This window comes from Varroa jacobsoni, unplaced genomic scaffold, assembly GCF_002532875.2.
Source record: "Varroa jacobsoni isolate VJ856 unplaced genomic scaffold, vjacob_1.0 scaffold_1001, whole genome shotgun sequence".
Lineage (NCBI taxonomy): Eukaryota > Metazoa > Arthropoda > Arachnida > Mesostigmata > Varroidae > Varroa > Varroa jacobsoni.
The window spans coordinates 70918-88942 of record NW_019213903.1 but is presented as its reverse complement, the minus strand read 5'-3'; the positions used below and the strand labels follow the sequence as shown (position 1 = coordinate 88942).

At 45.2% G+C, this 18025-nt stretch overlaps 1 protein-coding gene across 2 annotated transcripts in view; it reads right to left on the bottom strand.

Moving 5' to 3' along the window:
• Positions 1–18025, bottom strand: part of LOC111265723 (uncharacterized) — a 97737-nt gene that overhangs the window by 33065 nt on the left and 46647 nt on the right. The window contains exons 3-5 of one of the 2 annotated variants that reach the window (XM_086970611.1): positions 15066–18007; positions 5717–6108; positions 4631–5254 (exon numbers count right to left, since the gene is read on the bottom strand). In XM_086970611.1, the coding sequence (XP_086826737.1) occupies positions 5234–5254; positions 5717–6108; positions 15066–18007 (3355 nt within the window). In that variant the 3' untranslated portion in view covers positions 4631–5233. Of the gene's footprint in view, positions 1–4630; positions 5255–5716; positions 6109–15065; positions 18008–18025 lie in introns of those variants that run through there. The other variant, XM_022842625.2, reaches the window with a different exon arrangement.

Sequence of the window (18025 nt, the reverse complement as noted above, 5' to 3'; positions counted from 1 at the left end):
TCGAAGACCTGTCAGCCCTCCGCCTTGATACAGATCAGGCCCTGCCACTTAATTTGCCAAACTTGGAAACGAGAAAATGTACATTCGGTAAGGGACACCTAAAACGGGCGAGTACACGATATTGAACACACAATAATTTCAACATAACAACGCGGACGTACATACGGTAAAGATAATTAGTCATTATTAGCAGTATAGTAAGATAAAGTTTTAAAAACAAAATAGAAGTAAGTGACGAAATAGGCGTGGACATTCTTTTGCTTCACAGTACACATTGGCATTGACAAGCGTCGCCAGTGAACGCCAAAACAACGCATGACATATCATCCCTGCCGATTTCTAACGCGAACCAGACGCGCCCTTATTTCCAACGCTAACCAATACCAAAGCAAGACACATCTTAACAGGAACTCTTACAGAAGCAGGCATAAATATGGTTATCGTGAGTTTCGAAATATTTTCTTTACGCTCTGCACCTCTCTCTCCGGCTTAATCATTGAAAAAATCCCCAAACCGATCGATTTGAAACAGGAAGATGCGAAGCGAGCGAGACGCCATAAATAATTGGCCTCATTGATCGCTTGCCCAGATCAGGGAAGGGCCGAAGACAGACGCTCGGGAGCTGTGGCAGCAGAAGCAATAGAAATGGTGATCGCACCACCGGGTTAGCGCAGAAGATCAGGTCATCAGGCACCGCCATCTCGACGATGTGTCTTCTTTTATACATGAGAAATCAATATACATACGCACGCACGCACACACACACATACACGTATATATTGCTCCTGATGGCCCAGACGATTTCAATCGCTGTTGTCATTCCTACCATGCGAACAGTTGCCGTAGCTTCTTAGACGGCGACGCAGCACTAGTGAAGTACGGTGGGATGAACTAGCTAGAGCCTGATTTGGGCCCGTAGACCAGTAGAAACAACTCAATAAAAACCATTTCGTGACGCCCCCACAAATGAGGCGCGGGCCAGTCCCGCTGCACTCGTACTGTTGTTTCTGCGTTCGGGACAAACGGAAGGTGCAAGACTACCGTCTGTATCTAGGATGGTAGTCGATAGCGCACCATGTAGAAATCGCACTATAACGTAAACGATCATTCATACCCTACTTTTTAGCTCGTACTCGTTACGCTTCATTTATCTTTGCGGGGTATACGATCAACTAGGAGAGCGGTCTAAGGGGAATACGAGTGTGCGCCTAGGTATGGGGCCGATAAGCCGCATGTAGTAGCCGGCTAGATGATTCGATGAAAAACTACAAAATTGTACGCATTTATTATTTTATCAATCCGTCGAAATCAGCTTTTTGAGCATTGAATGATCGCAACTGGCATAGACGAGTTGTGCACCAGCGGATTAACCGACCGACATCGGGAGTATCACCGCTCTGAAGCCAGTTTTCAACACGACAGTACATGGGTGCATCCTGTTGATACCTAGTAGGCCCATGTGATGATAGGATAAGGAGGTGGTGCAAAGGATAGTCATAAAGCGGGGCTAAATCGATCGTGTAGGAAGGAGCCATCAAGTATATTTTATGGATGGAAAACAGCGACGGGTCTACCAGCGTTAGCTCGACTGTAGTGTCGGTGAATCGTGGCCACTTCTAAGATTTTCCCCTCTGTCAGAAGCTTCTTTAAGCAGAAGGCTTGCTCCGCTTGTCAGAGCAGATTTTTTGCCTTTGATAGATTAAGTTGAAACCGGCAAGGGAGTTAGCAAGAACGAAATTAAGCGAGCGCATCATGATGATCACGTATTCGGGAATACTCATACTAGCATGCTTCAAGTCCACGTGCATAAATTACCTAGAGCTGGATATTACAAGTGTTTGAAAGGACTAGAAGGCTGCCTATTAGACGATTTATAGAACACTATATATTTAGAGTTGGGCTAGCTTGTCGAAAAGAGATGTCAACTATAATTAGAATATCCATGCCTCAACAATAGGGCTAGTAAGAACTATACAAGCAAACAAATCCTGTCAACAACAGGAACTGCCTAGCAACCGCGAAGAAGCGCGAGTTTCCCAGGAACCTTCCCCTTGCTATTCATTCGGTTTTGTACAGCTCCTCAATAATATATACTTCCTCAACGCCTCCCATATACATGCTATGAGCATGTGCACAGCGACTCATTTAGACGAGATTCTACAAGTCAGATGGTTAACTTCAACTGGCTCAACGACAATGTTGGAAGCTAACGACGATAGCGACAACGGATAGCTCATGTATAACAATACCACACCGCGGCATGTCCGGTCCGGTCCGGTCCGTGCGACTGGGCAGAATTACCGTCACAGCCATCTCACGCTGAGTTCCACTACTACCTGCAGGCCTACCGGGTGACGTCGGACAACAGCAGCAGGACAACCGCCGATATCACTCAGTATTATTGTCGTCTCCATAGCTGTTACATCTGCGGAGACTTCTTCTGCATTTGGATTGTAGACGGCGCACTGCCAATTACAGAGGATTACGCACGGTGCAGCTACAACACAGAGGATTAAGGCAGGAGATTAGTGGCCATTTTTTTTACGTGTGCTGCTTCTGCAGCCGCCGCCACCGTCGTCGTCGTCATCATCATCATCATCATCTACAGCCAAAACCACTAGTGTTACTACAAAGAAGCATAGAAGAAGAGCTTGCGTTGCCGCCGCGCGAATGCTACCAAACGTCTGTTGTTTATATCAATGCATCTGTGTGTGTGTGTACACATTTTGTCAGTTATACATGCGTTTGTACCTGTGCATACAGACGGTGACGGAAAAAGCGCCAAAATTTGCTAATGGACTATACCATTAATTCGACAGAAATTATTACGGTATTATTCTAATACGAACCTATTCTATAAGGCAACGAATAAGGGTCGGCTAGAAATACGTTGCTGTCTAATTTCTATCCGGCAACCGGCTATTCACTGCCCTTATCGTTATAAACATATATGTGTTGTGTATTCAATGGTAATTCGTGTGTTGTTGTCGAGGTCAGTAGTAAATGTCGGGGATCTGCACGACTCTCCATAGTATTTCACTCTAGTTCTACCAGTTTACTTCTTTTCATTACGTTAGCATGTTCCGTAGATAATATGTCTGTGACATAATCTGAGACAGGATCAATTCTACGACGTGAATAGTCTTTGAGAAGGAAAACAGATTGGGAGCACACACAGATCGAGATACGATGTTGGCAGGCGATCTCTCGAGTAGTTAATAATCGGTCGACGAGCAGCGAAAATGATTCAGTCATCGTGACGGGTAACGAGTAAGTGATTGGCGGGTTAGACAAGCTAGATGGCTAAGTGACTGAAACTATCTACCCGCTTTATCGAGCATCAGCAAAATCGACAACAGTAACGGCAGTGGATCTGTGGAAGTAACGCTGGCTGTTTTTTCTCCGGCTCTAGTCAGTTATTCCCTACCCTCCATTGTCCTGCTAAGGCCCAGACGGCAGCATCTGTCTGGGTAAGCCTGCCCCGCACTGACACCAGGAGCAGGCTGCCGCTAGGTTCGTCCATCAGTCCGGCTGCTCCTTCCTTTTATCCTATTAGCAAGCTTGACGATAGCTGACTCACGCGGTGCGACTAGATGCATCTCCATGTAGGCGATATGCGCAAATGTGTATGTTGATGCATGCAGCTGCGCATGTGCGTTCCTGGTCGTCTGCTTCCGTGCCTGCGTGGTGAACTGTCTGCTAGCCTGCGTAGGTATAGGGAACGTTCTCTGTTGTTCACAGATGATACTAATGATGATAGTGATTTTGAGTGGTGCCACCGATGCTATTGCTGCTGCAGACACGCGAGATGCAGAGAATTCCCGCTGTGCACACGCTACCGGCTGCACTATTTCAGTTGCCGTTACGGATAGAATAGTCACTGTTGCTGGTACTAATGAACCGCTCACACATTAGACCATAGATTAGAGCAGTGGGACACATCGTCGTAAGGCAGCGTAAGCCAACTATTATAGTCATTTATCCGTCGTTTCTGGCCACCATGAATACGGACAGCAGCTCTGTCCTGTGAACGGCAGCAGTAAGCCCTCTTTCTCCACTACTACCCTTACTCTTTGGCTATATATCGTTCTAGTGTGTATATATATATATATATATATATATATATATATATACTAGAACGATAATAAAAGGAGATGACAAAGCAACTCAGCTGGTACTATATGTAGTACGAAATTCTAACAGAAACAAGCACCACCGCGAGCAGTAGGGTGTATTGTGAAGGGTTTCCCTAATATTCATAACGATTTAGTTATTCACACACACACACACAAACACACACACACACACCTACACGATACAGAACAAAACATTCTAAAACGAGCGTCGAAGAGCAAAACACTCGCCGAAAAGCTGTCTGCGAGAATCAAAGGGAATCTCGTTCAGCCACGTGAGCAGCTGCCGTTGCTACTAAAAAATTATAGGAAAATGCGAAACTCCAATTCATCATCAACATCGTATTTTCCATGGGCAAGAACGGATGTGCGTTACTATGTAAGGGATCCGTGTTCACGATGATGAGCTCTTCTGTAGCGAGCTTCTTCTCGTCTGCGAAGACTTCTCTTTATTTTAAAAAATGAAGAAAACAAGGTCGAAAGATGTACTTGCGATATGGTTAAAGTTTATTATGTATGAAAGCTGTGAGTGACTATGTCCCCGATCGCAAACTTTGTAACTGACAGGTATTAGTTTCATTCCAAACGTCAGTCGACTGTTGATAGCGAGCCTCACCTGGCTCGTATTATGTCGTACGCAACGAATATTAAACGATTTCCCTTTAGCAGTAGATTCGAGCATTTTCTTCCAGCCAACTCCTAGAGAAAAATCCACGCCCACCCACGCCCGTTTGAACGCATGAGCCAAGCTAATCGGCGTCGAATAGGGGTCCTAACTGAAGGAATTATCTGATCGATATCTGACGAATTATGCTCTTCAGCTCAGATGACTCACTTTCCTTTGCCACTACGTCCGCAATTGATCGGGGCTGAAAGCGAAACGTTTCAGATCGGTAGCTTAGGTCGGTCTCGAACGGTTACCGTTTGGTGGCTTATTGGCAGTCATTCGTCTTCCTATCAGTTCTGATCACCGGTCTCCGTCATATCTGGGCTTCGAGTGTCTGGGTTGTCGGCCTGATATCCCACTGAGCAATCTGTCGCCGCAATCTTTCGAAGTGTCGGCATTTCGCCTTCAGTACGGACATTTTGTCGGATCAACCTTACGAGAAGATGATCTTCGACTGAAGATCAGTCAGAAAACGTTCAGTGCTGAGTCGCCGGCGATTAATACTCTGGAGTGATCTAAGGAATGCTTTATGGAACGAATGATAAGTATGCAACGATAGGAGTCTCTCGATTATACACCCTAAATACGCTACAACCCAAACCGTTAACTATAACTAGTAGCAAAACGAATCCCCACAATGAACACATATTGCTATTGACCTGCATGCTTTTTCCAACCAATATATATATATATATATATATATATATATATATATATATATGTATTAGCCTGTTTCTTAGAATATTTGTTGTTATTTGACGTTATTATACTTCATGTTAAGTTGGACAGCAGCCATCAGGTTGGCCGAAGGCTCGGCCTGACAGGCAATCATTTACTATTCAATTTACCCGGCAAAACGTCGCGTAAGTTGCATCAACGTCCCACAAAGTATTCCGCTGAACCGTTAAACACTAACCTGTTGAGAACTTCCGGCGCTTGATGGTACGGACGTATTCGAACTTCCATTCGAGTGTTGCTGTTGCTGAGTATGCTGTTGTTGCTGCTGTTGATGGTGCTGCCTTTTGAGTACGAGGGATGATGAGGGCGGAGATGGCAGCGGTACGGACGATGCAACAGACGCTGCTAACGCTAGTGGTGAGGTTAATGGCGTAGCCCCCGGTCCGGATGGACTATGGTGGGAGGCTCCACGACCGCTTGGGGGTCGATTCGCACCGTTCATTTTGGTGTAGAGCCCACACGCGTTACACAGATAGTGACCGGCCATATCGCGACGCCAGAGAGGGGTCGATACAGCCCCACAGTTGACACACTCTTTCGAGTCTTGATAATAGTCGATGTATGCAGGATCTAAAATGGTCAAATAAAGAGAATTAGTGCACGGCTGACAAAGTGACAAAGCTATACAATAAGTTGAGAGTTAGTTAGCAGGTTCGATTATCCCGATTTTAGTTATTATGCGAAACTTAAGCGGACCGATGGAAATGGTAGAAAAATGAAGATTAATCAGTGTAAAGATTCTTGAAACGCTATTATTTAGAGCGGAAGCATAGAAATGAAAAATTAAATGTGATCTTTTCATTTATAAGAGCGGCGAGGTGGGACAAATCACACTGAAATGAACGCACAGACCATATGGTTACAAATCAGCTATAGATTGAAACATGGCGAGGTCCGATTTATACATTAAGTTTTCTCTGGCCTGGATTGTTTTTCGGCCATACAATCCTCTAAATCCATTACGGCGGAAGTTGTGAGGTCGATATAGTATACACACAATACTTACGAACCCCCACGTGAAAAGTGCACTTATGCAGTATATATATATATGATACGACACGATAACAAGTTCGAACGGGTACTATATCTAATTACTGGGACAAGAAAAAATCACCTGACTTTACCTTACGTTCACCCTGCTTGTCGCAATTCTCCCATAATGCTACTTTCGTTTGGGATCACTTCGTTACGGCTAGAAGGTATACTAACTACTTCTAACCGGTCCATAAGTACAGGATAATTGTTTACATCCGTACCGGCAAGCACAGCTTGTGCTACAGACAGGGCTATTACTTCGAATATTTCGCATGTGTTCAGGAAGCTTTTGCTCGACGTTCGTCACAGATATCTTCGTACCAGGACCTTGGAAAACAACTGCTTACTCAGACGCTGACTATGTCGTTGCGTTCATTCCGCTCGAATGCTGCACCGAATTGCATCCCCACAACCGTACCAAATCGTCTTCGTCGCCGTTCAACGTTGACGAGAAAGAAGCTGTCATAGCGCTTTGTTGTTTTGGGACACTGATGTCGACTATAAGGATTCGGATGGTACTTTTTCGCGTCCAGTCGTTCACAGAATGAAGCTCACTTCGGAACTTCATTTTGCACGAGGCGGGATAACCAGCATTAACCAACTTGCTTCCGATTTTCTTTTTCCAGCTGAATTGTATGTTGAGGAAATGTACTGGGGCGGGGGTAGATACAGAACAAATGAATGTGGAGAACTGATCAGCGCGCTGAGAAACTGAAAATTGTACTTGAAGGAACATTCTGAAGTGAAAGCCTTTAGCGCAAGTGCTATGGGCTGTTTCACATATTGAAAACGGTTTCCATTTTAGAAAATTTTCTAAAAGAGAAAAAGTTTTGTTCATTAATCCATCTACGTTCTTCTATGTTGCCTTCGTAAAGTCCGACACTCCGATAAAACCATTCGATGTAAAAAAAAAACAAGCGTTCTGAATAAAAAATAGCAGTTTAATGCTAGATATACATAGCAGAAATACGTCTATTAAAAATTCTTCACCACACATTAAATATGTAGCTTGCGTTGATGTAGTGCACAGCAATGTACATTACTGTACATACCACATAGGTATGAGGCCTTCGTCGAAAGGAATAATGGCCTGTTCGTTGCCTGGAAGGACAGGTGATTAAGTTTATTCGGTTCCATTATGTTTGGCCACTTTGGGTCGCCTCGTAACGCCTTGCCGATCGGCAAAGCGTTACGAGCTCGCCTAGTTAGAGGCCGATACCTTATCATGACGCCCTTCGGGTAAACCGGCGTTCGCGCCTCTTACTGAAGTTATTGATCGTGGGAAGCTCGCTCTGTTGTTTCTTAGATGAAGCTGCTACACTAAAGCAGAGAAAAACGTCCGTGAATCGGGCCTCGGCCTTCTTCTGTCTGGTGATGGCAATAATAAGCGTTTATATAGCTTGGAGATGGGGCAATGCTTTCTGCATGCGTCAATGTATCACCTAGCACTTGGTTTAGGCGGTGTCCTCGTTAGGTCATTTTGGAGTGGGTCACCTTTCTGTCGAATCTGATCCACCTAAACCAGCAGCCCTTTGAGAAGAGCAGGGGGGGGGGGGGGGTCGGATGTCTGCACGGCGTGGAGGGGACGAGATAGAGGGAATAGGCCGTCATTCTCTGTCTCTAGCTTTGCGCAACGCTACCAGGCCGATTCGTTTGAACACAGGCAGCATACGGCAGAGACTCACGTCGCCGGTACTTGGCCAAAGTAAACTGATCTAGCGATCTTAAACTGATAGACGAAAAAGCGCCATTCTGACGACGTCGCCGTCAACAAGACAGAGAGCGCTGTGTAGCCATGAAGCGTTGTGAGTTCTGTTCCTTGAAACTCACCACTGCGGCCATTTGACTATTATAAGTTGCCGACGCCTGTCTCGTAGTCTGTTTTCGGTTATTTATGTACAGCCAAATATCACCTGTACCTAGTTTTGCCACGAGACGATAAGACTCTATACTGAGCCATTTAAAAAAAGTAGTTTGTACAGTGGTAAAAAAGTTCCATTGATCTGCATTACCGTTCCGTCGTGTCGTACACGGGGGGCGGAGAAGTATTTCATATGACATCTATAACACGAATAATAATAGTTTAAGGCTTCAGAAACGATTATGCTTTCTTTCTAAATATAGAAGTACGGTGTATATAATAATTATGATTTAGATTTGTGCAAGCACGCTCAAGGCACCGCATTTCTCGCCGCACTTCAAATGCCTGTACAGTTTGTCCACAAAAACGCCAATTTCTCAGTTATTTACGCGATTGCTCGATCTCGCTACGTGTATTTGTCACTCGACATGAAGTAATTTCAGCGCCAGAGAACCTGTAGGAGGCAATAAAACAGTAGTCAACCGCTAAATTTGTATCGATATCAGGGTCGTATAGGCAATACGATTATACGACAGCGTGTTACTCCGACGATCACGCTTATGGCTACGCAGTGAAGGCCATCTATGGAAAATTGAAGTCGGAGCCTTGCTTGTCTCACTGGAATGATTGATGTACGGCCAGCCCGTTTTAGCATATTCTTTTCTGATTATTTGTCACCTCCAGCGAGAATGAAAATGGGCCGTTTAGAATCATTGCTTCTGAAATTGGTTCCAACACAAGGAGCTGTTTATCAACGAGCAGCCTACGGCGAGTAGAATAAATTAGATATATATACATAGTTAGAGATTAAGCTTTATATGCTATAAAAGAAAAGAAAAAACTATATTGCACCCATTGCAGGAGATTGCCTTGTAAAAGTACGCTAACTACATAGTGCATGTCTGTAGTATTTCACATTTTTAATGCAGATGTAATTTTCATGTCGAACCTATTATCGAAAACTAAATCCTTATACCCCCCCCCCCCCCCCCCGTCATCATCTCTACTAGTGATTACACTCTTTAGCCTCACAGGACCCGTTGTTCAATTGTCTCATAAAACAGATTATTCTCAAACTTCTTTTTCCCATTTGACCGCTATTGCCTCTGTTATTTTTTATATTGTGACGTAGAGACGCCCCTTGTAATTGATGATTTGCTACGTCGACGTACGCCAACTCTCAACAGTATCGGCCCTGGTTGGTCACTTCCTTCACATTCCAGGCTGTCTGCCGCTCTCACCCTTTGCGCTCCTGCAACGCGCGGCTTTTTGAAAGGCGTTCGTCTGTCTGAACGAGTCTGGATTTCTGCGTGTGCCCCTCACTCCTCCCCTACTTCGTCCCTGAATTCGATCTTCAGTCTTCTCTATTCTTTTTTTAGCTTTGTTTTTAACTCGACGAGCTGATTGCGTCGTTGATGCGACACCAACGCAGACGGCAGGGGTCCTCTCGTTTGCGGTGACTGCCAGTGGTTAACTGGCTGGCGTCACCCAGACTTCAGATCTCGACAACAGACGCTTTCAGATTAAGGAGACAGAGTGGCAGCTCTTCGGCCGCCGCCGCCGCTCAGATCTAACTATTATAGATATCATAGTACTTGTACAACTAGCCAGGATGATCCTACCATCTACAATTTTAACTAAGAGAGCGATAGAGCAGTCAGTTAGTTCTGTCGCGGTCAGACAACAATTTGCAGAGGACCGGACCGATTTGCCGGTTTCGATTTAACGCGACATCAAGCTTGGTCACCAACCATAAAGTTGCGATGGGCTACACTTGGCTGGCTTTCCCATCTTTACGCTAGTCAGCCTCTGAACTAGGTCGACTGACCTTTTCAAACTCCAGCCTTCTCGCGCCGACTACTGCTCGACGACGAATGTCTACCTTGGCAGCAAACGTTGATCAGAAACCAAAACTTTCCCGCTCTCCTTTACGGGTACGTCGTAGGCGACCTCCATAGGTAAACGGCCACCCCTCATTTTCGACGCCTTATTTCAGTGCTCTGAAATTCCCGACTTGAAGTCTAACCCCCTCCACTGTCGCCCTCCGCGTCCAGCGCTTTCAAACATTTTCTTGACTTACTCGCGAATGCTAGCGAAGACAGGCAGACTCAGACAATGACACTTGCTTGTTGAGACATCACAGAGAATAACCAAACCAGAAAAAAAGAGAGAAACAAAGGGGGTTTATAGAGTTTTCGATATAATTATCATTATTATCTAAATGATCTAAATTGGCCCAGGTTGAAATGAGCAAAAGGCGAGACAGCCACGAAGCCACCGACGACTGACAATCAAGAAACAACAGAAGTTAAGCCAAAAGATTTGGGACGAGGGGGCAATGGAGCGAAAATTGAATGATTGTAACTGATTTTCTTCATCCACCGTAATTGGTCCACAAGGGATTTGTTTTATCTTTTTTTTTTTATTGAGGGGACGATAACCCCCTAGCAATTAGTGAAAACGAGTTTGCACAGCTACAAAGGCTGGGGTAAAAACGCAGGGGCAAAAAAGGTGAAGCGGACTGTGGCTAAAGAAGTTGATATCAGAAAAGTATGGAAAATTTTCCAAACACTACAGAGAACGCAATCTGGTTGTAGTGTTCCTATAAACAGATCAAATTTATCCTAATTGCATCATTTTAGATCAGCCGCTTTTTGCAGCCGCCCCATTTGCAAAGGAACATCTTCCTCGATCATGAATAAATAACTGAAATTTAAAAATAACCTATACGTTATAATGGTTTGTTTAACGGTAACGATCTTTGCAGACGCCTACTAACAGTTCGTTGTGTCTTTTTCGAAATAGAGCTACGAGTGTCTGCTGTGCTCAATCTCAACATTGTATTTTTTATAAGGACACGCAAAAGTGGAACAAAGTCATTAGAATCCCCTCCATGACTGAGTTATGATTCATCATTTCTTATCGTGAAGATGTGTTTTATGCATATATTTGCCTGCTTTACTATTTTACTTACAAGAATATTGTACACAAATGTTAACGAGGGGGAGTTGTTTTTATTACCTACTATAGACAGGGAACGTTAGCGAATAAACTGCATCAACATATATATCCATCAGAGTAGCGAATATTGCTAGTGTTTTGTATGAATTTTCAACTAAAAATTCTCTATATGTCCTAGTAATAGGAACATACGCTTCCGCAGTGAAACACCATTAAGCGATACACAGAGCTTAATACGACATGTAAAAGTGTCGTTTCATTTAGTAATTCGCGATAGCTCAAGCTATTTCCATGTTTTCGAATAAGAAATACGTTCTTCTAGCCTTAGGTGATGACCGTATATCGATAGGACAAGGAATAGCAACGAAAAAACAAATATCCATAATAAATAGAGCCTTTGTGGATTATTGATTAAAACAATCGTCGTACCCAAGCTATATGCGCTTCAACTCGCCGACGTACGTACGTACGTACACACAATATCTGTGGCCACATAAAACTTTAACACAAACTTCTTATGGGTCCCGATGTGTTTGTGTGGATAGGATAGCATAATGATGATGATGCACGTGCCACATGAGAGAAATGATTACGTAGTTTTTAGTACATAGTAAGTCTACTATGTAATCTGTTAAGCTGTCCAAGTCCCAGAACTTCTGCTGTAGAAATTTACCATAGGAGGAATACCTCTTTTGCTTAAGTGAAGCGTTATCTATATCATAATAAGATTAGTATGTATATCTTCGTGTCATATCAGCCGCACTATCTCGTACATAGGGCCCATTTTTGTGGAACCGTCCCTTTATTTTACCCGTACCGTTCCAAAGAACATTTTATCGTTCTTCGACCTATTCATTAATCCTCGGTATTCCCCTTTATTACGACGACTTCGAGATATATATATAAAAAAAAAAAGCAAAAAAAAAACACGTTGTAATTATTTACAAAATGTTTTACGTTTTTTAATTGTAGATTTTCCATGGCGTCGTTGTGGCACATAATGTGAAATGCTCAGGCCGCGGTCCGGCTTCTGATGCCACTTTAGCGCCCTTGTATAATCACCTCAAAGGCACAGTAGGCACTCCCCGTGGGAACAAGCAGACGTTAATCCAGCCGATAGTATTGTAGGTGTGACCCAAGATAAAAACGTTAAGCCAAGAGATGACACTGACATATAGTCTGGCGCAATTACGCTTCTGAAGGATAACACGCAAATCTCGTAAGGATCGGCTGAAGGAGTCCAACAGAGCAAAGCTACTGCCTTCTCTTAAAAAAACAACGAATCAACAGACAGCTTTGTTTTGCGGTAAATAAGCTTTAAATTAAAATGGAATCAACATATTAAGCCAACGCGCGCATAGGGTCTGTATATAAGATAAGTTGAACAAACTTGGATAAAATGAATGTTTCGACCAAAAGACGAAGCAACGATATGTGCGCCCTATTCGACCAAAGTCGCTTCTTTCCGGTCAGTTAAATCACTGGCTGCAATAACTTACAACGCTGATTGTTATTCCCTCTTGTAGATACTAGTATGACGACACAACTGCGATGCCTTCATATACGTGTGCGCTTACAAAAACCCCCAAGTTTGCAAGCTAACATTCAATTAAGCGTCATAGCCGGTTAACTTTGCGTCATTGACCAGCATCACTAACAATACGTTCGAGCAGTATCAGCGTTTTCACATATAACGATAAAACTGCAACCGAAAGCTGAAGGCTTCTAACTTTTGCCCACAAGGAAATACAAATCAGGTCATTGTCATGATCATTTGAAGTTCCATTGCTTGTTGCTCAACAGATGCGATTTCATACAGAGAACTAGCGAAGATATCTCTAGAAGGAAGATAGAGTGAACAAAACAAGCTTCTCTTAGATTTTCCAATATGAAAACCTTGATATATATACATATGTATGTATTTGATACCAGACAGTTGGAAAGCAACGAAACGTGTATCAGCCGCCAAACTTGACACGAGTATCGAGGGTAAGATCGATTAGAAATCCGTCATCGTAGCTCTCAGTATTAAGGAATAATATTAGATGCTATGTAAGATAGTTTCAATTTACTATGTACGATGTGTTGCCTCGAACAACTGGTTAAATTAAGCTAGTTAACAAAAAAAAAAAGTTGTTCCGTCGCATCGGTTTGTCATATGATCGAAACGAAACTTCCTAACAGATGCCGATCACGTTCCTCAAAGGATCTCGTTACACATTGGTTATAGACAATGTTTTAATAGATTTTGCTATTCAGCTGGTTCCCGTCTTAGATTTCGCTTAAATCTGTTTGATGAAAAGCTAATTATTTTACATAAATAAATCCATGATAAACTATAGAGTTCGTGGACCTCTTGAAAACTCGATCTTATTTTTACACTTCGTGCGCTTACCATCACGTGTTAGATACAAAGTGTACCAAGCAGATTGGCGTCCGTGATGGTTCGTTGACAAAACATTCAAATTCAATGTTTGTAGCGTGATGATTTATCGGATCTTTCATCTTGCATTCTTTTTTCGCTGAAGGCAGGAAACGAGTCTTTTTTTTTTTACACGGTTCTTCTCTACTTTTGTCAACTAGAAAAACAGGCAACGTCTCTGTGACGTGCATGACCAAAATATTATCGACCTATAACACGGCCGCCTCGAGTCTTTCAATCTCCACCTTCGATCGGAAGGTAGAGACAACGATAATTCAAAGAACGGATAGAAGTGAACCTCTTCCGAAATGAAAATGTACCCTAAATATATATACTGAAGAACTGCTAACAAGCTGTTTTTATCGTCGATGAATATCGTCATGGGTTTACTTCTGGCCCGTATTTTGCTATAGTCGCGCTCAGCTTAACCAAAAGGGGAAAATTGTCGTTGTGGAAAAGCGATTTGGAATAATAGTTGAAGGAAGACGGTCGCCGAGAAGCCAACCGAAAGATGAGCTAATTAAAAACAATAACAACTAGTAATTTCAAGACATTTATCCTTTAAGTAATACTAGCCTCTACTGTGAAAGGTGCGCTTTGGGACAAATTTCTCATCGCAGTACCAGCTGACGTATCAACAACGTCTACCCCGCCAGCCTGAAAACTACGTCTTCTAATGCGCTCTTCAAAATGCCCATACATAGAAAATGATAAATACGAACAGTCTTTGACATCGTAATACTACCAGTGAGCCTATTCGATTTAGTCATCCTTCGAGTCGCTATGACGACCCAACCTAAACAAAGTGACAATTAACCCTCTCATTTTAGGCGGTACAATGTAGCTCACTTGCACCCTACTGGCCATATAGTCACAGCAAGTATAGAATTCAAATCAGTGTAAAATTTGGAGAACGTCTTTGTTGATTATAGCAGTCGAAAAACTATAACCAGCTTGAATACGCATTCATCTGAAACTTTTCAACGTCGCCCCTTTGTTTGAGTTTGAGATGCAGCAAAAAAACTTGCAAGCCCCTAGGGCATAATTCACAAGTCAGCACAGTTCGTTTACGACTACCTTTTGCCGGACGAATGAAGTATAAGACGCTTTTGACGGAAAAAAATGTTCGTTTTTTGTTGTGTTTACAATTAACCGAACGATGATAGGACGCTTGGTACTGCTGATAACTTTTGGTTAGAATAACAGAACGATTCAAGGAGCATTTTTTTGCAAGTGTTACGTACTCACCCATCGGCATTCCGAGGGGGTTGGCAGCGGGGGGATAGCTGGAAAAACCGGTGGTAGCCGGATCGGGGTAACCCTGTCCGGGCCATCCAAGCATTCCGTTAGCCTCGCTGAGTTGGCGCAGATTCGAGCTGGCTGTTGGATAAGTCTGCCCGTTGTAGGTTACATAGGAGGGGTCCATTTCACCTACTTCGGGCGTCCACTGCACACTCGACTTGAGATACTGCAGCATGCCCGCACTGGGCACCGGCCCGCCGTGATGCTGCAGATCGCCGGCGTTTAGAACGCCCTTTGACGGCTCGGAATCGGCCACCGACTGGCCGCTTGCGTAGGGTTGACTTCGAGGGTTCACTCGATGATTTCTGCTGGAAGAATCGACTGGGCCTAGACTATTAGTCCTTTGGTCAACACAAGCGGCCGATTTGCCTCCAACTATTGGCCTTCGAGCATCTAGGACATCACCATCATCATCATCACCATTACCACCATTACCACCATCATCACCATCACCATCAACACGAACACCGACACTTAGAGAATTCTCGTCCACGTTATGCTGGCCGAACACCACCTGCTTGTTCACAGTGACACCTGCCGCTCGGCACTGCACTGCACGTTCACAGTTAGCTCCAGTTATACACAATGGCGAGGACTCGTATGAAGGAGTCCGACCTACGCACCGATCTCTCGTTGTCGTTGTAGAAGAGCAAGACGACAGATTGCGCAATGGTGTTGCTACGGTGTACAGCTGTTTCTCTTGGGATCGCTGCTGCTGTTCCGCGCAGAAATACTGAGTGTAGGATGAGGACGGACAGGTAGACGGCGCGTACGGCATACAGGTCCGAGCAATGGACTGGGCTTGCCGAAGCAGTTCGGTAGCAACAGATTCAGACTCAGAGACACATTCAGCGACTGCTAACAACGGGGGCGAGCAGTCGTGACCTGAAGGCACCGGCGACAATAAAGCTTTACAAAGTCCATCTGGCTGTTGTTGATCGTCTCTCAATATTCCATTGGTGTTGACGTTTTTTACTAACACGTTTCCATTGTTACTATAGGAGACACTTTGTTGCCGTTGTTCTAGTTGTCTGAAGTGATTCTCCTTTGCACATTCAGCAACAGATTGAATATGTACACTATTCGACTTGCAATGGTCAGCGATACTTTCTGTGCCCGCTGCTGTTCCTGTTACACTTGTATTCTTATTGCAATTCACTGAATGAGGAAATTCGATTGGGGTATACGTTGTTGTCGTTGGTATCACTGAGTGTGAATGGTGGTCTGCTCGATAGCCTTGATTGTTGTGAACAGCAACAAGGAAATCGCCGTCGAGATTGAAATTCGGCAGGTTTTCCTGTTCATCAGCTTCGTCGAGTACAGCTGCACAGTTATCGGTGGACAACACACCCCGATCACATTCAGCACCGCTACAGGGGCTAGTATCGACAGCGCTGTCGCCCTTGTAGCTTGTCCCTGCTGTGTTCCTGATAAGCAACAACGATGATCTGTTATCATCTCTTGAGATAAAAGCAGCGGCCGCGATATCAGTGACCGAAGTTAACTGGCACTGGCTCTCGTCGTGGTAAAGTAAACCAGCGGTCCTGACAGCGGCAGAAGGCGAAGACCACTGGGGCAAAGCTAACAGCGGTCCAACTAACTCCTGCTGCTGTTGCTGATAACAACTGTTCTTCGGAGGCTCCTGTAGAGGGCTACTGCTGCTGCTACTGCTGCTGCTACTGCTGCTGCTGCTGCTGCTGCTGCTGATAGGCAGGATACTGGACTTGATGGCGTCGTTTTTCCGGCGGCTACCAGCGCCGGCGTCGCTTATCGCTACAGCACTTCCAATGCCAGTCACCGTCGTGGGCAAAACCGTACGCGAGCCCCTGGCAGAAGCAGCCACTCTCGCAGCGCTTGTATCAATAGCGGTGCTGCTGCTATTAATACTACTCGTTGTACTGTTACAAGCAGCAACACTGTTGTCGCTGGCGACGATCGCCGTTGGCGACGTTGGCGTCTTATCGCCGACGTCCGCAGAGCTGATATGAAACGCGGCACTGGCTAGTAGCTTGCTCGCATTAGCTCGTCCGCTTGTGTCGCTAGTGTCGCTAGTGGTAGCCGCCGCCACCGTCGCCGCCGCCGCCGCCGCCGCTGACGCAGCTGTAACCTCCGCCGCTGACGCAGCTGTAACCGCCGCCGCTAAGGCTTCTACGCCTGAGGCTGTTGCTGCCGTTGCCGCTACGAACGGCGACAACGAAAAGAAAGGCGCTAGCGACGACGTCTGCTCAGATCTGCTTTTGCTAGCTGCAATTGTAATGGTAGAGGCTGTGGTTTCAGTGACTACGATGGCAAGCTGTTGTCGCTGCTCCCGTAGCTGAAATCTGGTGGAACTGCTGTTGCTGTGATCGCCAATGCAGCCGCGGCCGCCGACAGCGGTGTCCCTGTGGAGGGTCCCCTTGGTTTTTTCGTCGGCGATATTGATGTGGTCGCCAGCGAGGCTTGCGTCAGCGGCAATGTGATGATCGACCTCGTCGCGGCGGCGCTCAGTAGCGAAACTGTTTTCGGAGTGGCCGATCCTATTGCTGCCGCTACCACTACTGTTGATCGTGGCGCTGTGTGTCGCAGCGCTGACGCTACAGGACGCAGGATCCTTCGCCACGAACGCTGGTTGCTGTTGACTGTCGCTGCAGTGGCGCCACCGCAATGCGGGCACCGAGCACTCGCTAACAAACGTTGCCGTTGCTGGCGTCGGCAACAGCGACGGCTGCTGCTGCTGGAACAGGCGGCACCGAGAAGGCCATGCCTCTTCCCTCTCGCCGCCGGCAACGTTGCCCGACGAAGCAACGCGTGACGTCGTCGTGGAGACACTGACGAAGCCGGCGCAGCCAACAAAGCCGACAGAAGGCGGGGCTTGTGAGGAAGGCGGAGCTAACGGAAAAGGGCGGACTCTGTAATGGGAAAGGGAC